Source organism: Rosa chinensis, chromosome 5 (assembly GCF_002994745.2).
Source record: "Rosa chinensis cultivar Old Blush chromosome 5, RchiOBHm-V2, whole genome shotgun sequence".
Taxonomy (NCBI): domain Eukaryota; kingdom Viridiplantae; phylum Streptophyta; class Magnoliopsida; order Rosales; family Rosaceae; genus Rosa; species Rosa chinensis.
The window spans coordinates 2,735,404-2,760,016 of record NC_037092.1 but is presented as its reverse complement, the minus strand read 5'-3'; the positions used below and the strand labels follow the sequence as shown (position 1 = coordinate 2,760,016).

The following is a 24,613-nucleotide window of genomic DNA, read 5'->3' as shown; positions in this document are numbered from 1 at the left end:
GGGAAGCTTCTTGATTTGACAGGGGCGAAGTTTCTTATGGAAGAAAAATGTGGCTTTGGTAGATAGGCCACAGCTAGCTATTTTGTTTTTTCATAAAATATATAGACAATTGGGACCACTTTTTTCACAGAACAAATGTATGGAACCACTTGCACGGTTGCACCGCGTACAGAACATTTTTAGTTGGAGCAGAAATGGGTACTAGCTCAATTTTTTTCTAAAAGAATAATAAAGCATGAAGAGAGATTCTTCCATAGGACACCCGCACCACGTGGCTTTAGGATTAATTAATAAGGGACTTAGTAGGATGTATTTTTTTTTTTGATCAAATAAGAACTTCATTAATAATGAACTGCTTACAACGAGTTTTAGGCGACATCTCTTATGCAGAAATTGCCTCTAGACTTCCCACTGGAACTCTATATACTGACTCTAAACTTGCACTACAACTGTATGACAAAGACAAAAGCGCAGGAGCAGTGAACCCTTGACATCTCACCTCTCGTCCAGCCAGTAAGAACTCTAAAACTAGACAACTCACTTGTGTCGACACTAAACTCACCCACCAGAGTTCTCCTGACCAGCTTTTAATCGACCAAGCCAACACTCATTGTGACCTAAACTCAACCAAAAGGATTGCCGGACTTTCAGACCTGGGACTAAATAAAACCCTACACCATCACCACCATATTGTCGACACCATCCATCCACCACTGCTCCAAAACACCATCGCCTCCGACCCGATCCCAGATAGGAAGGACCCACTAGAAGGCCAAGGATGATTGTCTAGCTAGACTGTTTCGCCACCGCTGCTGACCCAACTCCAGAACAGGAACGATCTCCGAGACCGCGACATAGAAGATCGTCTCTGCCACACCTTTAGTAGTGTCTTATTACCAACAATAAAATAAAACCAGACCCGAAAACACTAGTAACAACCAAGCCCGCCACCATGGCAAACCTGATCCACCATCTCACCACCACCAGCGGCGCCCCATCCACCACGATCTCCACCTACCAACCAATCAAACAAAAAGCAGCCCAATACCTTAATCCAGGCCCAAGACCAAGCCCAGACCCCATACGGACTGCTCAAGCCCATTAGCCAAAACCTGCTCTACCCGTTCGTCCCTACCATCGTTCCATCACGACCGCAGCACCTCCACCGGCGTACCACCACACCCGACATAAGCGAGGAGGAGTTTCTGTCAGTGCCCACCCCCGCCATCAGACCCCGACTACCATCAACCAGGCATCGCCGGCCAATCCCTGATAGCATACAAGCCCCACCCCCTCCACCACCTCGCACCAGCCTCATCACGGCCGCCTCCAACGACAGATCACCCAACGCGCATCCCAGATCTGATCCATGACGAACCAGATCCGATCTGAAACTACCCAGCGCCGCCACGGATTAGAGGCCGCCAGTCAATCTCCGATATCGCGCCGATCCAACTCGTTCCAATCCACTCCGCATCGATCCAAACCCCATTGATCTAAGCCAACAACCCCCACCGATCCACGCCGTCAACAAGTACCGCAAGTCCAGAACCAAAATCTGACTCCCAACTCGGCCTTCCTCTTCCAAAAAGCCACCTCGAACACACCAAACTCACACAGAATGGACAAAGCCCGTCCGACGACGGCGCAGGGCTCGCCGCCGGACATGGACGGGAGCTCTCACTTTTTCTCTCTCTAGGGTTTTTCTAATTTATCTTGATTACCAAATGCCACGAACTTGTACAGTAGGAGGTATTTTTGATATTTCACTTTAATAAGCAATGATATTTTCGAAAAATGAATAAAGGTTTCTGATTTTTGATTGGGGGGCCGCACCGCTACTTGGTGCGGCAGCCCATATGCATGAATTTCTCAAGCATGAAAGGATAGTTTGCAGCAAGAGTTTGGTCGAGATGCATGAGAGGAAGTAGTTCATGAAAAATCAAGTCGCGCGAAAAGTCAAACATTCGAGAAGACGTTCATTTGGGTTCATAACGAATCAAACTTTTGGTCTTTTACTTTTGCATTCATTCATTTTCATTGGATGACAATTGCACGGCAAAAGAACATTATCTAAAATGAATGACGGGCAATAGCGACCCCCTTAAATGACGGGCTTTAGAGAGAGCCGTTTAAAACACTCAAGATTTTATCATCACCACCAATCCAACAATGGTGAGTTCTTACATGTGGGTCCCAGGAGTGGAAAGCCATCACAAGAATAATGGTTGACTTCATTATATTATTGCTTTAATAAACATGAATATACCATTTCTAATAATGGAGATTTACTACTTTTACTAAAAAAAAAAAAAAAAAAAAAAAAAAATTTAAATTCATAATGAACTTCTTATCAATAAGTCACTTGATAGCAAAATAAAATACTTAGTGCAACCTTGATCTTGACTATCTTCTCCTTCACGAATGATTTCATAAGATAACAATACTTCAAATAATATTGTTACGAAGCTTACAAACAATTAACTAATAACCTCAAAATAAGACCAGCATAGGAGACATTAACACAAGGATCTTAAGAAATATAAAGAGAAACTACTAGTTTTAGTACATAGAAGCAAGTTCTTAAAACAATATAAAAGGCAGCAAACAATGTGATTTACCTAACCTGCCTTGGTACACAAACAAGATAATTACAATCTCATACAATAATAGGACTCAAAGTCCTACATGTATTTCAACTCATCTAACCTTGTACAATTTAAGAGACACATTCAATTAATATATACTTTAGAAATCTGGCCTTGTGATTTTCCATTTGATTTATAGCTAGTTAAAAACTAGCTCAGTGACACCTCTAACTTAACTACACTAGAGACATTCGTTGCATAACTATAACTAGTTGGGTTAGTATAATTTTCAAAGCCAATAGGACATTTGTTTTTTTTTTTCTTTTTTTTTTCTATGACACCTCGTTAAGACATGAATAATTTATTTAAAAAGAAGAAATTACATCAAAACCCTCACCCCGCAAAAAGACCAACAAAAGCCAGTGGGGCTTTTAGCAGGGAGCTTAAATTGCTGAACTCCTTGGTTGAGGCTGTTCACACTTCGCACGCATTTAGGTGGGAATCCGGAATCACCTCCGGGCATCAACAAGTAGCTGTTGCCATTAGACATGTGAGGGATTATTGGAATAACCAGGCACAGCCATTGGTGGAACATAAACTGTCGACATGGCATAATATGAAACATGAACTGTACCCACACAATTATTTTAAAATATATAGCTAATGATTAAGACTGAGCCAAGTCACGTGGCAAGTTTCTCTTCAAAAGTGATAAGTCCCAAATTATCTAAAGCTAGATATGCATCGCTTTGGGTATTGGTGGGATAAATTCACACCAATAAGTAGTGATGCTCCACTACCGAAATGTAGAATGAGTCAATGAGATGAATAGGTAAAAACAAACTTTACATTATTACCATTACAATTAGTTATATTTTGGTCGATCGTGCTTGAGATTTTTCATAGGCAAACAATAAAAACTAGGTCTCACAAGAAATTAATATTTAGCTTTTATCTCACAAGAATTAGGGTTACTACCACTACCACCTTATTATTTTTTCAGTTCACCACTTTACCCTAGCCATTATAAGTCAAACGTTATTTGTTGCAAGATGTGACCATTTTACCTTTGTTAATTGAGGAATTTTAATATACTCTCAATTTTGTAACTAATTGCATTTAACATTAATTGGTTGCTTCACATAACACTTCCCAAAAACGGGACAAGATCAGTACAAATGAGATCAAATAGAAATTTGCAATTTGTATGACTGCATGCATATGCAAGTATTTTTGTGCATATGCACATAAATCATAGTACATATTATTTGAAAAGAAAAATAGAGTTACAATTTCCGGCCAATTCAATAGGATATCTCAGTTGTCTCAAGGGTCTAAATCCAAATAAATAGAAATACAGACCTGCACAAATTAAAACTTCCAAGTTTGGCCCTTCCCTTCCTTCTCGTCCTAAAACAAGACCAATGCTGATGATAAGCATAATACTAACAATAGCAATTGGAAGAACGATGATGGTGATACTTTTATCGTTATGTTACTTGTTTTATTTCCTGAAAAAAAAAAATCACAAGAATTGCATTATTAGTAATCTGCATGTGTTATCTAATCTGAATTATTTATTTTAAAATATTTTTAAAAATGACATTTCTGAGGTTAAACTGCTTGCACTACCTTCAAATAAAATTATCAAAACTCTGAAAAGTTTGTATTGGTTAAGAGTGGATACATAATGTTAACAGATGGTCAGAGTCCACATAGATAATAGTCAAGTTCGTAAAATTAGGGACTCTTATTATCTTTTACTGTAAGCAATTATGTCCTTTTGTAATAATCTAGCTGTCAGATTTTTCTTTGCTTTCCTCTGTTTTTCCTTCGTCTCCAACCTTTCCACCATCTTCATAAAAAATCTAACACATAATACATATTAACATATACATAATCAATTTGAAATGCTCGTTACTCCTAATACCAACGTGCACAAAGTTCATTCATTTAATGGAAAGTATCCAATCTTTTTTGAAAAGATTTCGGAAGTACCCAGACGATTATAAAATTGTGTGTCCCTCCCAAAAGTAAATTAGCAAACAAAAATAACCAATACCTTCTGTGGCTGTAGGGGGCGGAGTGGCTGTAGAAATGTTTATTAGCGAATCAGCTGAAGGCTCATAGAACATTCCTCCCTCAAACCTCAGAGTACAGCTGGGTTTAAGAACCCTCCCTCCATCCTTTCCTTCACAACATTTAGGAATATCCTTAATAGAATCTTCAAGGCACTCACTGCAGTTTTGCTTGTCCAGATCAGGACTGCACTGAGCACTTGCATATATGGTTTGATTTGTTTCACTTCCTGCAGGGACAGGCGCATGTCCTGCTGCAAATTTCTTCATCGAATCCCCCGATGATGCATTTCGGCTCAAAGTTTCCAACAAGGGATTAAGCACCAGCTTGAAATCTTCAGGGTTTGACGCACTGTTAGGGCTCGGCAACAACCGAGCGGGCTCGTCTTCTTCGATTCCGAACATGGTGATGTTCGAGTATCGAACAGTGCAACGCAGGGCCCATATGATTGCTTCGTGATGATTAGAGCAATTCTGAGAGAGAATGATGTTGGCTTCGCCGTAACAACTACGACACTGGTCTTGGGCAAGGTCTCCTCTACAGAGTGCAATTACATTCACTTTGTTGGTGCCAGTTCCCAGAGACAAATTGAGGAACCCGTAGTTGGTTTGGTTGTTGGAAGACAAAGAGACGAGGAGTGTGTTGAGGTTTTGTTTGTAGGCGGTGGTGGCATTAGTAGTAGTATTACAGCTCCAGCAGTAGTCAGCATTGGTAGTGCATTGAGCGTCAACTATGGCCGGAGCAACGATAATAGTGGCAAAAATGAAAAGCAACGATGTTGAAGATTTCATTTCTATGTTTAACCTCACTGTAGTTTCAAGCAATGATGGAGTACTCTGTTTTATAAGCAAAAACTCCACTTGACAAACATTGGTTCTATAATAGGTCATCAACCCTCTCTGACGTTGAAAATAATTTACATATGTATAAGCATTGATGTTACATCAATGGTGTTTTTTCGATACAGACATCAATGATGTTCTAAATTCATGCTGTAAATTCATTTGCAATTACATTAACAGTTTTTTTTTTCCCCTCCGTACGGGTTGTTGGTCTAATTAGGCTGCTCAACGTGCAAGAACGAGGAAAAGTTAAGAGAAGACTTTGACCGTGTCCTGTGGTTGTTTTGTTCTTTCTAATAGCTCTCCTGTTTTATTACGGGGAAACATCATCAATGATCACTGAGTTATGACTTATTCGATACTTAACTCACTGTATTTTCAACAATATCACTTAACTCACTCAGTTTTACATCCGTCTTTCATTTAACTCACTGTCGTTAATTCTGCTGTTAAAAACTATTAAAATTGAGGGTATATTTGTCTAAATACTAAAAAAATGCATTTCTAACTTATTTTTTTAAAAGATAATTTTTTTAAAATAAAAAAAAGAAATTTTTTTTCAAATTATATTTAAGTTAAAAAATCATTTTTTATTAGACATCTCATAAATTTAAAAAATTTAAAAAAGTCTAATAAATGTAAATTGATGGTATATTTGTCTAAACACTAAAAAAATGCATTTCTAACTTTTTTTTTTTTAAAAAAAAAGACAATTGTTTTCAAATTATATTTACGTTAAAAAAATCATTTTTTGTTAGAAATTTCAGAAATTTTAAAAAATTGAAAAAAAGTCTAATAAATGTAGTTTTTTTAAGTTTAAAATGATTTTTAAGTGTTTTGACAAATATACCCTCAATTTTAACGGCTTTTAACGGTAGAATTAACTGTAGTGAGTTAAGTGAAAGACGGATGTAAAACTGAGTGAGTTAAGTGATATTGTTGAAAATACAGTGAGTTAAGTGTCAAATAAGTACGTCATAATTTAGTGACCATTGGTGCTATTTTCCCGTTTTATTATTGCCTATTTTGGAACCATCATTTCGATCGAAGAGAAGACTTGGACTAAGAGCAAGTTCACCCATTGGGTCACCAAGTCACCCACTATTTACTACTTTTTAGTGTTAATTTCACCATCTGGGTTACAGACACAGTGTATTTCGTGACCCATAGAATGAAAATATACACTAAAAAGCAGTGAATAATATGTGACCTGGTGACCCAACAGGTAAACTTGCTCTAAGAGTCTTCATTAATTAGTGTGGTGGCTCGGCTGGCTCGCCAATCTTTAGCTTGATCAAACGATCTATTACATCACATATAGTAACTAATATATATTTTTATCAAATTTTGGGACCTCAATCCCTATATTCTTTGGTCTTATTTCGTTTGGTGAACTTGTTGAGGAAGTAGTTCCTAGGATGAGAAATCAAGATTTCATTATGGTGTAACAATGAAAAAGTAATAGATAGTGCTCTCATAGTGTTACAAAATGAGAGGGAAAATTACATCACAAGGTAAAAGGAGGTTTTTAATTTCCCATCCTTTTCTTATCGGAAAATATTTTAATTACCAAACATGAAAAATAATATATTTTCTGATTCGTAAGTCTCTAATTCATAAAACGAGCAACAATTATTAAGTAAATCTGTTTATTGATATTTGATTCTGTCTTTTGAACTTTAGAAAAGGAGAACCAAATTACCGATTAAACTTTTTTAACACTATTTTTTCTTAATATTACCATAAGCTCATAATTCATAAAGCATGATTTTTAAAACATGTTCTAATTGACAAAATACTGAAAATTTAAATAATTTTTTTTCATATAAATTTTATTGTTTTTTGACTTTGAAAAATCGTAAAAATTAAGTAATGTTTAAGGATATCTCTATTTGTGTTTAGCCCAAACTCTAGGTTACTTGACCTAGTGGTAATAGGGTTCAATTAGAAGGATCTAGATTCCTAATCAATGTACGATTACTTTCCTTGTATGATTGAGATTCTATGCATTGTAATCCTCTATATAAAGAGGCCCCTATTATCAATGAGAACACACAGCAAATTCCTCTCAAATTCAGTTTCTCTACAACACGTTATCAGCACGAGCCCTAACCCTAGCCCTAAAAACAAAAAACCCGAAAACTCTTCTCACCAAAACTGCCGCAAGCTCCTAGCCCTTGTTAGCCATGCCCTATGCTGCCCCTGCAGCCCTTGCGCACCCGTGTGCCGCCTACTGCCCCTGCAGCATTGCCGCATGCCTGCTGCCCCCTGCAGCACAGCAACACACTCGTTTCTATGCAGATCAGTCTGCTTTCACGCGCCGAAACGTCTTGTTGGGAACCTCTGATCAAAATACTTTATTCATAAAAGTTGTTCATCTCTATCTCTTCTATCTGACCTCCAAATTTCAGCCATATTGGAATCGTTTTGAGACATGTATACCATTCGAGGTGGGAGCTGTTCAGCATGCTCGTTCATGTGCATATTAGTCAGTTTGCAAGCCCCGAAACGCCTAGTTCAGAACTTCAGATCAAAATTCTTCCTTCATCAAAGTTGTTCACATCTGTCTCTTCTATCTAAACTCCAAATGTAAGCCCTATTGGAGTCGTTTTGAGACCTGTACACCAATCGGAGTGAGAGCTGTTCAGAAGCGAATTTGCTCCGAATTTCAACAAGTTTGATTCGCCTAGGACTGAAGCTCGTCTGCAATCCTACAACGAGGATCGAATACGCTCTGCAATCCTAAGAGGTATGGTTTACTAAAAGTTCCCGTTTTTGAAGTTTTTTATTCTTTTTCGCTTCTTTTTTTCGGGGACTTGCAACCTCCCTTCTTCTACCCCCTTTCTTTATCATAGGGGAGACCAATTAAGCCGAACTGTGGGGGTTCGTGCTCACTCCAAGCTTGGAGCTTGTAGAGTTCTCCAAACTTAGAGTTTGTTGAGATAAAACGATCGACTGCAAACATCATTGTTTCGATCTAATCCTACCCCTCTTGGAATCGAATTTCTTGGAAGTGACTACGCTCAGAAATTTTATTTGTTTTCGTGGTAGCCTTTTTCGCTCCGAAACTAACCCTAATTTCTTGTTCTCTTTCAGGACGAGTAACTTGAACAAATTGGACTTTGCTCCATTGGGAACAACTGGATCTGAATATCACAGGTGGGTTCGTGATATCCGCCAGCATCTCAAGGCCGATGGAATCTTGGATAAGATTCTCGAGCCTAGCCAGGACGTGCTAACTGTTGAGCAAGCTCAAGCTTTGGAAGCAAATAGAGCAGCCTTAGAGGCAAATAAGGCGAAAGCCATCATCCTAATGACTCGTCATATGTATGATTTGCTCTAGTACCAAGTGTATGAATGAAGAAGACCCCAGAAGGCTGTGGGTCTCACTCGAAGATAGATTTGGCAATGTCTTTGACTCCCTGCTTCCTGACCTAGAGGTGAGATGGCATAGCCTCCGCTTCTGTGATTTCAAGTCAGTTCTTGACTACAACTCGGAAGCACTTCGCATTAAATCCTTAATGGAATTTTGTGGTAAAGAGATCACAAATGCGATGTTGATTGAGAAGACTCTCTTTACTTTCCCTGTCTCTGCATTGATGGTTGCTAAGAACTATCGAATCGATGTCACTGCAAGACAAATTACAAGGTTTCATGAGCTCATTGGAGCTATGAATGTCACTGAAAAGCATGACAACATCCTTGTGAAGAACTATAATTCGAGATCTGTGGGAACAGAGCATATTCCGGAATCCAATTATAGTCGCGGCCCAAAAAGAGGGCGCCAAGAGTGAAACCCTAATCTTAGGAATACATTTGGACGTTCTAGTCCATATAATCGCTCTACTTGGAAAGGTAATCGCCAAAATAGGCGAACACGGAACCGAAGAGGTAAACGTGGAAAGAGAGAGGGAGGCAACGCCTCTGGCCATGTTGGTGGCGCCACCAACACTAAGAGCCATCTAAATGACGCTTTCAAAGCACCTCAATCAATGAAGTTTGAGCAAAGAGATGTATGTTCTCGATGTGGAGTGTCTGATCATTGGGCACACATTTATAGAGCTTGTGGAGAAATTGTCACCGCCTACAAAGCATATTGTGAAGCAAGAGAAGCTCACTATATGGAACAAGAAGATCAAGAAGATCAAGAAGATGATCTAGAGTGAAGGGTTAAAGACTACAAATCTGGCTGTTTCTGGTGGTTTTCTCCGGGTACCTCACACAGAATGCTATACCGTCTGGGGTACCGATCCAACTCTTAAATCCTGTATCAAGAACACAATGTTAGAGGGGTAAACCGTACCGGACGGTTTACACCTCTCCGATGCCTGAGTGAGAAACTAATAGATGTGCATTAAGTAAATAGTGGACAAAGGAGTTATTACCCGTAAAAGGTGGTTGTGCTAATGTCTTTATACTCGAGCATGGGAAAGGAGTCTCCCCTAGCTTCGATGTGGGACACAGGTTGTTCTTCTGATGCCATATCAGCCTTCTTGTTTTGTAAATAGATGGGCTGATATGGCCTTGTCCCGGGCCCTGGGTGCCCGGGGTGGCATCCCATATGGGCCCTGCCATGGTGGGTCGTGAACCCGGCCCATGGCATAGTACCTGAGAGTACCGATGGGGCCCAGCCGATAGTGCCAAACTTAGTTGAGACTTACCCAGTATGTACAAGTCCCCCAAGTTCCCGTTCAAGATGCTTCTTAGGTGGGGACTTATTATTATTTTGTCTCACGGTTTGGCACTAGTGTGCCTATAGGGAGTCCCCCAAGTTCCCGTATAAGAGAAATCTTGAGCGGGTTACTCTGTAGGTAGGTAATCTACGCGCTGTGATAGGACGGTTGAGTCCCTGGTACTAGATGGGGTGGAGAAAGGACTTGGCTCTGATACCCGATGGGGTAGAGAGAGAGAACTTGGCTATGATACCCGATGGGGTAGAAAATTTTGAGCCTCCGGTACCCAATGGGGTAGAGAGAGGACTTGGCTCTGATACCCGATGGAGTAGAGAGTTTTGAGCCTCCGGTACCCAATGGGGAAGAGAGAGGACTTGGCTCTGATACCCGATGGGGTAGAGAGAGAGAACTTGGCTATGATACCCGATGGGGTAGAAAATTTTGAGCCTCCGGTACCCAATGGGATAGAGAGAGGACTTGGCTCTGATACCCGATGGGGTAGAGAATTTTGAGCCTCCGGTACCCAATGGGGTAGAGAGAGGACTTGGCTTTGATACCCGATGGGGTAGAGAGAGAGAACTTGGCTCTGATACCCGATGGGGTAGAGAAAGAGAACTTGGCTCTGATACCCGATGGGGTAGAGAATTTTGAGCCTCCGGTACCCAATGGGGTAGAGAGAGGACTTGGCTCTGATACCCGATGGGGTAGAGAATTTTGAGCCTCTGGTACCTAATGGGGTAGAGAGAGGACTTGGCTCTGATACCCGATGGGGTAGAGAGAGAGAACTTGGCTATGATACCCGATGGGGTAGAGAATTTTGAGCCTCCGGTACCCAATGGGGTAGAGAGAGGACTTGGCTCTGATACCCGATGGGGTAGAGAGAGAGAACTTGGCTCTGATACCCGATGGGGTAGAGAAAGAGAACTTGGCTCTGATACCCGATGGGGTAGAGAATTTTGAGCCTCTGGTACCCAATGGGGTAGAGAGAGGACTTGGCTCTGATACCCGATGGGGTAAGCGGTGCATGTCAGCCACGTGGGGTAGACTGGGTTGTGCAATAAATGCCCGTCCTCTCATCTGCCAATCTCGAGAACTGGGGAGAGGCGTGGGACACGTGTAGCAATCTTGTGGTTAAGGACTTTTCGGTTTCAACGGCCCTGATGCTTTGGAGATTGAATTTAAGAGGGAAACCGATTGTTTCCCTTCACATTCGTGAAAAAACTCAGAAAACCTTGAAGATTTGCAGAGGGGAAAAGGGAGAGCCAAGGGAGAAGTGTGCGTGCTTGTGGAGTGATAGATCGATTGCCTGTTGAAGAAGAGGTTAGATTTCTCGCCTTGTTTGTATGATTTTGTCTGGTCTCTCGTTTCTGTTTCTGCCATGGATGTTTTTCTGTTGTGGGTTTGCTCTTCTGTGTTGTTTGCGTAAAGAAGAACACGAACAAGACAGTGTGGGTTTTACTTCTTGCTTTAGATTTTTGGGTTTGTTCCATTCTCTGGGTTTTGCTTTGAATTTCTGGGAATTTCTGGGTTTTGCTTGAAGTGGGGAGTAATCCGCGCTTCAAAATGGTCTGGGTTTTGTTTTGAATTTCTGGGAATTTCTGTTCTGGGAATTTCTAGGTTTTGCTTGAAGTAGGGAGTAATCCGCGCTTCAAAATGGTCTGGGTTTTGTTAGGCTAACCCTTGTGCTTCTGATTCCAGATATAGCGAGATTTGAGGTCCCCGGTATCGTAGTTAGGATGGAATCAGAAGCCAGGGGTGGGGATACGGGTTCGTCGTACCAGTCTTCTGCCAGGCAAGCTGAAGCGGATATCGATCGGTACTTAGGCCAAGTAGATCAATTAGCAGAGAACACGGGATCCTCGACTGGGGTGTTCTCGGAGAGCAGTGAGGAGTCGGACGAGGGTGAGAGTGAGGGTGGATCTGCGGAGGCCCCGGTAGTCACGGTGGCAATTCCCGAAGGCATACCGAAGCCTAGGTATACACTTGCGGATGGGACCGTATGCGACGAACCCGGGAGAAGTATGACAATGAATGAGATCATCACCATGCGACTAAAGTGGGGAATACCGGACGCGGTGGAGCTTAGGCCTCTCAGGGATGGAGAGATGGCCGCGAATCCTGCCCCGGGGTGGGTGGCGCTGCACGAGAATCAGTTCCACCAAGGGTTATCGCTACCACTGCCCCGGTGCCTGCAGTATCAGCTGTTGCGGATGCTGAACCTGTCACTGGGGCAATTGACCCCGAATGCTATTCGTCAAATATACAGTATGATGGCCATGTGGGACTTGTGCCAACAAGGGTGGCCTTCCGTAAATGAATTCCGCGCGGTACACAGGGTCCTGTACTCAAGGAAGCTGTCCTGTGTGGGTACGGTTACATTTGCCGCTAGGGATTACGAACCATTAGTTACCGACATGCCTTCCTCGATGAGAAAAAGGTGGAGGAACAAAGTATTCCTAGCTGGGGGTGGTGGCAAATTAAAAATAAGAAGTGGCAGCTGACCGGTACCTTCCAAGCTATCGGGGACCAGGCTTATACTTTATCCGAGGTAGAAAGGAAGAGGATAGCCCGGGTATATGCTGTTTGGTCAGAGAAAGAGAGGAGCTCTTATAGATTCATCCGGCATTCTATACTTTATAGGCTAGGGCTAGGATGGCTCCTCGGTAAGGCTTAAAATATCTTTTTTTTTTTTTTTGCATGTCACTCGTCCTTTTTACCTTTGACTAACCTTGGGACTGATTGCAGTGAAAGCGCCGAAGAGGAAACCCCGGAAAGGCAAAGAGGAGGACAGAATGGATGATGATCAGTTGATGGATATGTTGATGGGCCAGGGAGAAGACGCCCTTCACATCGATGTAGACCTAGGGTCGAAAGGTATGGGTCGGTCCGTTGAAGAGATCCTACTGGAGATCACCGATGCGGGATATGGGGAGCCTGATCCTGACGCTCCCGTGACCCAAGTCGTGCAGCCCTCCGTTGCTGACGTCATCACGATAGATGATACCGGGACGGGAAGGGTACCGGCCCCCGTGTCTATTTCCTCTCGTTCCACTGGGAGCGATGAGGCATTGCTTCCCGGTGAGAAGAAAAGATCCCATAGGCACCGGCACTGAAGTGATAAGCAGGAGGTGACGTATACCGGCCGGGATGTTCAGGGACCCGGTGCGAAGAGGCAGAAGAAAAATCACCCGGGGCCAGAGTCGTCGCCTTCGCTAGGTTTGTTGTCTCCTGCCATTCCGGTAATCCCCAAGAAGCCTATCAAGTAGCTATTGAGTGAGTACGAGGTTGCCGATGAAAAGTTCGTGCGGTCCATGCTTAGTGACCTGAAGGACATTGACCTCGACCGGGTGCGGGCCAAGGACAATACGCCCAAAGAGAATCGCCGTCTCGCCCGAGAATCCATGATGCGGGTATGGTTTTGCTTTACCCTTCCAGCCGATTATTATTATATATATATTTTTTAATCGGTGTGTTTGCAGGCACTCTTCAATGTGTACGCGATTGACGCCAGCGAGGAAGATACTCATCTGAAGGAGGAGGTTAGCAATCTCTCCGGGCAGGTGAAGTATCTGCATGGTGAGAAGGCCAAGCTGGAGAAGGAGCGGGACTCATTGAAGGCTGAGATGGACGCGGCTAAACAGCGAATCGTGGAGCTTGAGGGTGAAGTCTCTGAGGCGCGGGAAGAGGTGAAAAGCGCTCGGGACTCTGAGAAAAAAGCTGCAGAGTCTGCCGTGTCATGGAATGAGAAGGCAGACTACCTGGAGGATCGCCTTCCCGTGGAGAAGCACGAGGCCGTGGAGGAGTACAAGTCCTCCCAAGAGCTCATTGCTATGCTAACTGCTGCTCAAGATAAGGCTGTCATCATGAAGTTCAAGGAGTGGGTGGCGGCCGGGTACCTGGATGAAGCCAAATTCAGGCGGGGTCTTCTGGAGAAAAAGAAGAAAGATCGGGAGGCGGCGGTCAAGTCTGGTGCCGGTGGGTCCCAGAGTACCGGTGGCGAGCAGTAGTAAATAAATTTTTTTTTTTGTGTGGAAATTATCGGTTTGAACATTTGTCTAATTCCTGTGTCTGGTAGTCCAGGCTTTTTGTGAATTGAAATTTCTTGAATTTGAATGGGAATTGGAAAGGAATTAAAATTTCTAGGATTTCGTACCTTGAGCATTTGTTTTCATCACTTATTACCGGAATAGAGTAACTGACAATAGCTATGTCCGGGAATGTCCGGGGTAGGTAAAAAAAAAAAATGCTAGAAATGGTCTGAATAATTCATTTTTCCATTCAAATACCACATGGTGGTTAAATACAGAATGAGTACCCGATGGGTAGCTTGCCATAGCTGTATGGTCAAAAAGCAAAAGCTAGGACAAGATGCTCCCGGAGCTACTTGTAATAGTACCGCAGGCGCTGGGTATTCCATGGATGCCTGGAAACGACCCCGTTCATGTCCCGGATGAAAAAGGTTACGGGGCCTACCTCTTTAATGATCTCGTAAGGGCCTGTCCAGGATGGATCCAGTCCCCGGGGTTCTGGGTAAACTTGCTTCATGACCCAGTCCCTCAACTTCAGTGTCCGGGATTGTACCTTGGCATCGTAATAACGAGCTATCCTCCGCTTGTTTGCCAAGTTATGCATGTGTGCCACATCCCTTCGTTCCTCGAGTAAATCAGCATCGAGGTGTAGGCCTTCTGAGTTGGTACCCGCATCGAAGTATTCGATGCGGGGACTCTGGATTTGTGTTTCAATAGGGAGTACTGCTTCTGATCCGAAAGCCATGCAGAAAGGGGTCTCTCTGGTGGCCTCCGTTGCTGTGGTCCTGATAGCCCACAACACCTCCGGGAGTTTAGCAGCCCAAAGACCTTTGGCTTCCTCCAGCTTCTTTTTCAGTATTTTCTTGATTATCTTGTTGACAACTTCGACCTGACCGTTGGTCTGGGGGTGAGCCGGGGAAGCATAGAGGATCTTAGTGCCTAGGTTCTTTGTGTAAGCCCTCAACTCATCATTGTCAAACTGGGTACCATTGTCCGTGACTATGGTGTCCGGGACTCCAAACCTGCAGTAGATGTTCTTCCATAGGAAGTTTTTGACCTTTTCCGTGGTGATGGCGACGAGAGGTTCTGCCTCCACCCACTTTGTTTGGTAGTCCACAGCGATAATGGCGTATTTGAACTGTCCCACTGCTGTGGGAAGTTTACCAATCAAGTCCAAACCCCACTGACAGAACGACCATGGTGCAAGGAGGATGGAGAGGGCAATGGGCGGTGCCCTTGGGATATTTGCATACATTTGGCATTTGTGGCAAGAACTGGATATTGTTTGGGCCAGGGCTGACATGGTTGGCTAGAAATATCCTGCCCGTAGGGTCTTGTGTGCAAGAGATCGGGCTCCGGCATGGTTACCGCATACACCAGCGTGAATGTCCTTCATTATTTTGTGACCTTCCTCCGGTGTTACACACTTCAGGTTGGGAAAGCAGTGACCTCTTCTGTACAATTTGCCATTCATGATCGTGTATCGAGCTGACCTTAACTGTAGTCTTCTGGCCTCGACCTTATCGTCCGGTGCCAGGCCGTCGACCATGTATTTCAAAATTGGGTCCATCCATGAAGCTGTGTGGTCCACCGTAAATATTTCTGACACCGTTTTAGAAGTGCTAGGTCTTTCGAGTATTTCGACCTTAGTGGCCCCATAGGTAGGACTTGGAGAAGTTGATGCAAGCTTAGCAAGGGCATCTGCCTTGTCGTTTTCTGCCCTCGGTATTTGGGTAAAAATGTAGGAGGTAAACCTCTGAACTAATGCCCGGGCTAAGGCCTGGTAAGAGGACATGTGGGGCTCCTTTGCCTCGAAGTTACCGCTGACCTGGTTTACGACTAACTGAGAATCACTGAAGATACTAAGGTGCTGCACCCCTAGTTCCCGGGCGATCTGCAGACCTGCTATGAGTGCCTCGTACTCTGCGGCATTGTTGGATGCTTTGAAGGCAAATTTGAGGGCGTACTCGTAGACTTGATCGTCCGGGCTAATTAGCATGATACCAGCTCCACTGGTTTTCTTGTTGGACGCGCCATCGACGTATAATCGCTAAGTGCCTGGCGGAGGTGGATCCGGGGCTAGTGGTTCAGGTGATTCCAGGTATGGGTTATGGGGGGGAATTGACTCGGAAATAAAATCTGCCGCTGCCTGGCCCTTAATAGCTGTCCGGGGCTGGTACTTGATATCGAACTCCCCCAGCTCGATGACCCATTTAATTAACCTGCTCGATGTCTCTGGTTTCTGCAAAACCTGCCTCAATGGGTGATTAGTGAAAACGGTGATTGAGTGTGCTTGGAAGTAATGTCTAAGCTTCCGGGCTGATACCAGGAGGGCCAGTGCCACTTTTTCAATGTCTGGGTACCTGGATTCTGCACCAGTGTAACCTTTTCCAGCGTAGTACACTGGGTACTCGCAATCGGAGTCCTTCCTAATAAGAACTGAGCTCACAGCTGTTGACGATGCCGCCAGATATATGTAGAGCATTTCTCATGGAACAGGTTTGTAGAGTAGAGGTACCTCTGACAAGTATGCCTTCAAGCCAAGAAAAGCAGCCTCGTGCTCTGCTGTCCAGGCTATTACCTCGACATGCTGGGTTTTTAGCAATTTGAAGAAAGGAGTACACTTGTCCGTCAGCCTGGAGATGAATCTTAACAGGGCGACCACCTTGCCTGTAAGAGATTGGACCTTGTTTCGGTAGGTTGGGGACACCATGTCTAATATAGCCTGTACCTTCTCCGGATTTGCCTCAATTCCCCTGTGGCTAATGATGTACCCAAGAAACTTTCCTACCTCGACCCTGAAGATGCACTTCTATGGGTTAAGCCGCATACCATTGCGCAATATGATGGTAAAGACGATTGATAAGTTGGTTACGTGATCCTCCGGAGTTAAAATTTTTACCAGCATGTCTTCCACGTATACCTCCATGATAGTACCGATAACTTCCTCAAACATGGAGTTGACAAGTCACTGATAAGTGGCACCTGCATTCTTTAACCCAAAAGGCATGACCTGGTAGCAATAGAGTCCTTTGTCTGTGGTAAAGGCAGTGTGCTCCTCGTCTGCCGGATTCATTCGAATTTGGTTGTATCCACTGAACGCATCCATGAAACTGAGTAACCGATACCCAGCAGTGGAGTCGATTAATTGGTCAATTCGCGGGAGCGAGAAGCTATCTTTAGGGCACGCTCGGTTGAGGTTTGTGTAGTCCACACACATGCGCCATGATCCCGGAGATTTCTTTGGTACCATGACTACGTTGGCTAACCACCAGGGGTATGTTACTTCCCTGACAAAGTTGATGGCCATCAACTTCTTTACTTCAACCTGGATAGCCCGGTACTTATCGTGTGTAAAGGCCATTCGTTTTTGTCTTACCGGTGTCGAGTAAGGAACAATACTAAGATTGTGTGTGGCTATCTCCGTCGGTATACCGGGCATGTCCTCATATGACCAGGCGAATGCAGATGTGTTAGAGCGGAGAAACGAGATCAACCCTTCCCTGACAACCGGAGACAGCCTAGTACCAATCTTAACAGTCCTGTCCGGGAACTGCTCTGATAGCACCACCTCTTCAATGTCTTCTATGGCACCGGGCATTTCTTCGTCAGAATCGGTATCATCTCTGGGATCTTCGTACCTGTCCGTCAGAGGGTTAGTAGCTACGTGCAACATTTCAGACTTTCCCCTGCCGCGAGATACAGTCAAAGAATAGCATTTCCTCTCAGCGGCCTGATCACCCCGGATCGTAGCAGTGCCGGCCGGGGTTGGCACTTTCATCATCAGCATGTGACCTGCAATGAAGGTTTTCAGACGCCAGAGTGCCGGTCGACCCAGGATAGCATTATAGGATGAGACGCAGTCCACTACGATGAACTCTGTTTTGATGGTTGAACAATTTGGACTTTCGCCTATCGTGATCGATAGGTAATCTGATCCGAGTGGTTGGACGATATCTCCTGAAAAACTAATGAGAGGCTCATTATCTTGTGACAGCTTGGCTCTTCCTCTGTTCAAAGCTTTGTATGCATTGCGAAATAATACATTAACTGAGGCCCCGGTGTCTACGAGCACCCGGGACATTATATAATGGTCCATTTGAAGCGTGATTAGGAAGGGATCATCATGGGGCATCTTCAGATCGGCTTCCTCCTCCTGCAGGAATGTCACCGATGTCCACCCGGTGCCACAGTCTTGGTGCGGGGCCTTGTGGAAGTTGAAAACTTCCGGACGGCCGAAACTAGAATTTCGTTTCTTCCTCAGGGGAGGCAACTCTTTCGGGCCCCCACCGTGGATCGTGAAGATCTGGCCGTACACGTCTACAGCTCCTATCTCCTTAGCAGGTAGGTATCGTTGAAGCTTGCCCTTCTGAATGAGGGACTCGATTGTATTTTTTAAAGCAACGCAGAGATTGGTATTGTGTCTGGCATCCTCATGATAAGTGCAGAAATTTCCGGTATCCTGCTGGGTAAGTTTACTCTTCGGGAACTTCCTTGGGGGTGGTCCCGGAATCTCACCCTTGTTTTACTTCCAAATAGTCTCGTATGAAGCGTTGAGGATTGTGAATACCTCATACCGGGGCGGTGGTGGTGTCCGAGGCCTGCTGTACCCTCGGCTCCCGGTGAGGTGAGTGGTCCCGTAACTGTTAGACCTGGATGAGGACTCTTTGCCTCTTTTGTTCGAGGTATGGGGTGACCTGTCATGACTATGGACCCACTCCCTCTTTCGTGGCTCATCCTTGACCGTCGAGGCCGGTGTGGAAAATCTTAGCTCTGGTCTGGGGGTGTCTCCGTACGTTTCAAATTTGGCCTGGGCGTGTCTGATGGCAGTGGCCATCAGCTCGTAGTAGTTAGCTGGAGGATTATGGTTGATCCCGTAGAGAAATTCTCCGCGCCTCAAGCCCCTCCTGAAAGCCAGCTCAGCCAGTTCCTTATTAAGGTCCCGGCATTTAGCGGTAGCCGCCTGCCATCGATTTACAAAAGACTTCAAAGTTTCATCTTCTCCCTGCTGGACCTTTAACAGGCCCTTTGGTGTGTGTATCCCGTCAGTGCGTAAGATGAATCGAGCTACAAACTTGTCAGCTAACTCCTTAAAATTCCCTACAGAACCGACCGGCAGTTTGTAGAACCAGCTCAAAGCCTCCCCTGACAAGGTCTCTTGGAACATATTACAACACACTTCATCTGTATATCCCTTGGCGCTTGTTTGTGATCGGAAAGCCTGTAGATGCTGGTAGGGGTCTCCAACTCCCGTATAGTCAATCTTCAGTGGTTTCGATGTATTCGCTCAAATGGCTCCTCTAACCTGTTGGGTGAAAGGGCCCGGGCGGTCCTCGTAAGTCGTCATAGCTCTCCAGGTGTCTCTATTTTCTATGGCCTGTACCCTTGCCTGCAGGGCATGCAAAGAGTTGCTCATTTGCACTAGTAATGCCGTGTTAGCATCGGTTACCGGTGGGATATTGTGAACTGGCTGTGGTAACAGTGGTGGTGACAGATGCCTCAAGCTTTCCGGGAATAAGTCTACTGGTATTTGGATTATCCGTTGCCGCCCTCCGCAGAAGGTGCTGGGGCGGTGCTGGGGCCTCCTGTTGTCGGGGCAGTGTTCACACCTGTTGCTAGCGAGGATGCTCTAGCCAGGGCCTGGGTGAGTGCCTCGTTGTGCTGGTGCCTCCTGTCCAGTGCTCGGGCCAGCGCTGTGTTTTCATCTTCCAAATCCTGCATTCTCTGTTGCGCAAGGCGGTTTGTTTCCCTATCGGTACTCCTTTGTTCCCGATCGATCCTGGATTGTTCCCAGAAGGCTGCGATCTCAGCTCGCATAGACTCCAACTCTGATACCGGAGTCACTTGATCCGGGACTATCGGGTCCAAGGATCCGAGACCATGCATTGATCCTTGAACACTTGGCGCCTCTGCTGAAGAAGTTCCCGGAGTGAATATCAGTGCCCGGGCGACACTTCTACCCTCTCCTGCCACTTCTGGCTCATCCATGATACGAGCCCCTATCTGGCGCGCCAATGTTTCTGGTGGCTTTCTCCGGGTACCTCACACAGAATACTATACCGTCTGGGGTACCGATCCAACTCCTAAATCCTGTATCAAGAACACAACGTTAGAGGGGTAAACCGTACCGGACGGTTTACACCTCTCCGATGCCTGAGTGAGAAACTAATAGATGTGTATTAAGTAAATAGTGGACAAAGGAGTTATTACCCGTAAAAGGTGGTTGTGCTAATGTCTTTATACTCGAGCATGGGAAAGGAGTCTCTCCTACCTTCGATGTGGGACACAGGTTGTTCTTCTGATGCCATATCAGCCCTCTTGTTGTGTAAATAGATGGGCTGATATGGCCTTGTCCCCGGCCCTGGGTGCCCGGGGTGGCATCCCATATGGGCCCGGCCATGGTGGGTCGTGAACCCGGCCCATGGCATAGTACCTGAGAGTACCGATGGGGCCCAGCCAATAGTGCCAAACTTAGTTGAGACTTACCCAGTATGTACACTGGCTGGGATCAATAGATCGCCAATTCTGTTTAAGTCTTTGTTTTTCCAAGAGATGTAATAGGCAATTGCCATATATTTTTGTAGTAAATGCCAATGGTTTAGCTTTTCTTCAAAGTAGGCTCACTCAAAGTAAGTGTGATGTCTAGGAAGGTTCTGAGATTAGTGGTACTAAAGCGAGTCTTGCTCCACCGACATCTCTCTACTCACTTGGTCACATTTATTTTTGAATTACCGAAAGAAGTTAGACGACTACCATTATTTTGCATTAGCTATCATTTTGGATTAGATTTTGTTTAGTCAAAGAGACAAAGATGTAACTCCGTTGGCTTATGAATAAAATTTTGAGTTTTTTTATGACTCCATTTTGATTCTGAGCATATGACTTTTGTGACTACTATGGCTGGGCCATTAGTATTAATTTAAGGACATGGAATAGCTCCAATTCCACTTGCCAAATGGCACCTTAATTACTGTCACAGAAACTCTCTACGCCTCTAGGGCGAATCACACCTATGAACAGCCAACGGATTCCATGCGAAAGCACATGTAGAGAACGAAAATGAGTTCCTTTGCAATACCTTTAATGATTACGAACAAAGGCGCATCTTAGAGAAGTTTATGTGTCTCTCTAGTGGATTCTATGTCACTATTCGAGCTATTAATCCAATAAAGTTATGAGAGAAGATCTCTTGGATTTAGACACATATTGGCTTTGTCACGACAGGATAGATCATCCTAGTCATGATATGATGATCCGTCTACTAAAAACTTCTCATGGGCATCATTCCTTTCGAGCGAAACGAAGCATGAATCAAAAGTTGATTTCTGGACTAAGTGTGACCGACGCTGCTGCCTAGGGCGCAGCCTCCGTCCACCACCAGCCTAAGGCTGGCACAGTCCCTATCCATGACACCATGTATAGCGTCCATCATGGTGATGACGCCCCAGGTGATGTTGTAATCACCAACTTGCTTCAAATAGCGTTTCAGACGCTCAGGCCTAACCAAAATTCTCATTGGTTACTTCTAAAGCCTCTCGCTCATTTTACAAAGCCCGTTCCTTAGGGAAATTAGGACTAAGACCGTCCTATGCAAAGGAAATGAACATATTCATTATGTTCTTACATAGAATCCATGGGGATTTTGTGGATTGATTCAACCAACTTGCGGACGCTTAAATATTTCATGATATTGGTTGACACGCAAACACGCTGGTCACGTGTTGTGCCATTGTCCACCTATAAATGATGCTTATGCTACACTCCTAGCACATATCATATGACAACAGGCTCACTCCCCAGATCATCCTATTCAGTCAATTGGATTTGACTATGCTAGAGAGTTTACATCGAAAGACTTTCGATGGATATTGCAATGGGACTGATGTTGGACATCACATTCCCATGTACACACCCAAATGGTCTTGCGAAAACTACTACGATGATAGTCCGGACATTGGTAATGCGCGCCAATCTCCTTATATCCGCTTGGGGTGATGCAATATCGCATGCAGCTATGCTAATTCATCTACGACCCACCGCCACTCAATGTACCTTTGCGTTACAGCTAGTGACTGGGTACAAGTATCGTACTTATGCATATTTGAGTGAGCCATTTATGTGCCAATTGCGCCGCCACAACGCTCTATGATGGGTCCTTACAGACGAATGAGCAACTACGTTGGATTTGAGACTCCAACAATCGTCCGCCACTTAATGCCCTTGCAAGGCGATCTCATTACCGCTAGATTTACAGGTTGTCACTTTGATGAGACAGTCTTCCCGTCGTTATGGGGAGATAAGAACACGGATGTTCAGCAGGAACGACAGGGATTGTCGTGGCCTGTCCCCACTATGTCTCATCTCGATCCCTGTTAAAGTGACGAGATCACACAAATATGCTGCAAACAAACCTGCAAGGAAGGACGTCCCTATGAGAGGACGTAGCGCCACCCCACACGGGGTGGACATGGCGCCAACGCCAAAGAGAGTGGCACTCTGGCGTTATAGGCCATGACCCCAGCTAGGATGCGTGGGAGGCCCGTAGGTTCGAAGGACACTTTGGCACATTCCAATCCTTTGATCATCAAGACTCAAAATCCGTCTCATGAGAATCTTCCTGGTTAGGGTTATCGTTAGGGCATGCCTCAACGTCAGAACCTATTCCTGAGAATATATAGCTCTATAAAAATTACACTAGTGTTCTTGAGACGTGGGATAGAAACTCCATCATAATTGATGATGTAGTTGCGTATTTCGTTGCGCATGAGTTTGTTGAGTCAGATGATATCGAACCACGCTCCGTTGATGAATGAATGCCAACATAGAGAGATTTGGCCTAAATGGAAAGATGCGATCCAGGTTAAGATGGAATCTCTAACGAAGAGGAAGGTTTTCGAGTTAGAGATGCCAACACCTCCTAACATAAAATCTGTTGACTAATGGGTCTTCGTTAGAAAGCGTAGTGAGAAAAAGAGATGGTAATCTCGCCTTATGGCGCAATGATTCTCATAAAACACCCTGAAATCGACTACGATGAGACAGATTCTCTGGTATTGGATGTCATTTCACTCCACTACCCTATCAGTTTGGTAGTTTCCGACTAACTGAACATGCAGCTTACAAATATGGTCACTACGTATCTCAATAGGGATCTAGATAAAGAATATACATGAAGGTTCATGGTGAACTTCATTTACCCAAGTCAAGTGGCTCTAAACCATGGAGGGCGTTTACAAAGGGGTTGAAACGCTCGCTAAAATGACTACTTGATTGGGAGGGGATATGCCCACGCGTTTCCATAACAAGTTTTGGATTCCATCGCGGTTCATGTTGGATATGATCTTCATTAGAAGCCCTTAAAGAGTTAAGGGAAACCGCTGAACACTTGAAATCCAATTTTGAGATTAAGGATTATGGGAGAACACGATTATGTCTCAGTTTGGAACTTGAGCATCGTGTCGATAGATGCTTAGGCATTTTGACAAAGTCAAACCTTCAAGCATCCCCATGATCGTCCGTAGTCTTGATCCAGAAAATGATCCTCTTCGTCTAAAGGATGATGACGAAGAAGTGCTAGAGGCAGAAGTGCCTTACTTGAGTACAATAGGCGCATTATTGTACTTAGCTCAATGCACAAAACCGGACATCTCATTTGCAGTGAACTTGTTAGCTAAGGTATAGCTTTGCGCCAACGCGACCCCATTTTGATTGGTGTAAAAGATATCTTTCAGTACTTGAGATGTACGATTGATATGGGCTTGTTCTATCCCTACAGAGAGATGATGGACTCGGACCCATCACACACTAGGATCGCCGCCCACATTGGCCTGCGTCCACTATCCCCATCCCAAAACGATATAAGTGTTTTGGAAGATTTTGTTGATATTGGGTATCTCTCTGACCCACACAAAGGTGATTCCCAAACTGGTTAAGTGTTCACCATGGTAAAAGACCGTGATATCTTGGAAGTCTACAGAACAGACCTTAGTCGATATATCTTCGAACCATGCAGAGATTCTTGCTCTTCACGAAGTGATTCGTGAATGTATATGGATTAGATCCATAGTTACGCATGTTCAAACAATTGTGGTTTGAAGTCAACCACAGATGAGCCTACGAGCATTTAAGATAATGCTGCTTGTTTTGAATAAAGAAGCAAAAGCTACATCAAGAGCGACAACACCAAGCATAATCAGCAACAACAGACTCTTCTCAAGATCAAAGTGAACTAGGTTCAATCTGAGGACAGTGTGGCAGGCTTGCTCACTAAGTCATTGCCTAAATTCCATTTTCGAGGAACATGTTGGTAGCATCGATTACGGAAGTCATCCGAACTCCCATGACTGTTGTCATCAGGGGGAGATGCAGACATCAGGGGGAGATGTCTACATGTATGGTCTCGA

The 24,613-nt window shown here is 44.5% G+C and overlaps 1 protein-coding gene across 1 annotated transcript; it reads right to left on the bottom strand.

The window, feature by feature from the left end:
• Positions 1-3,757: 3,757 nt before the first annotated feature.
• On the bottom strand, positions 3,758-5,508 carry LOC112164831 (cysteine-rich repeat secretory protein 38). The gene is made up of 2 exons (XM_024301159.2): positions 4,651-5,508; positions 3,758-4,099 (listed from the first exon to the last, which is right to left on the bottom strand). Exons 1-2 carry the CDS (start codon positions 5,456-5,458, stop codon positions 3,999-4,001), a joined length of 909 nt encoding a protein of 302 aa, XP_024156927.1. The 5' UTR covers positions 5,459-5,508; the 3' UTR covers positions 3,758-3,998.
• Between the last annotated feature and the right edge of the window lie 19,105 nt (positions 5,509-24,613).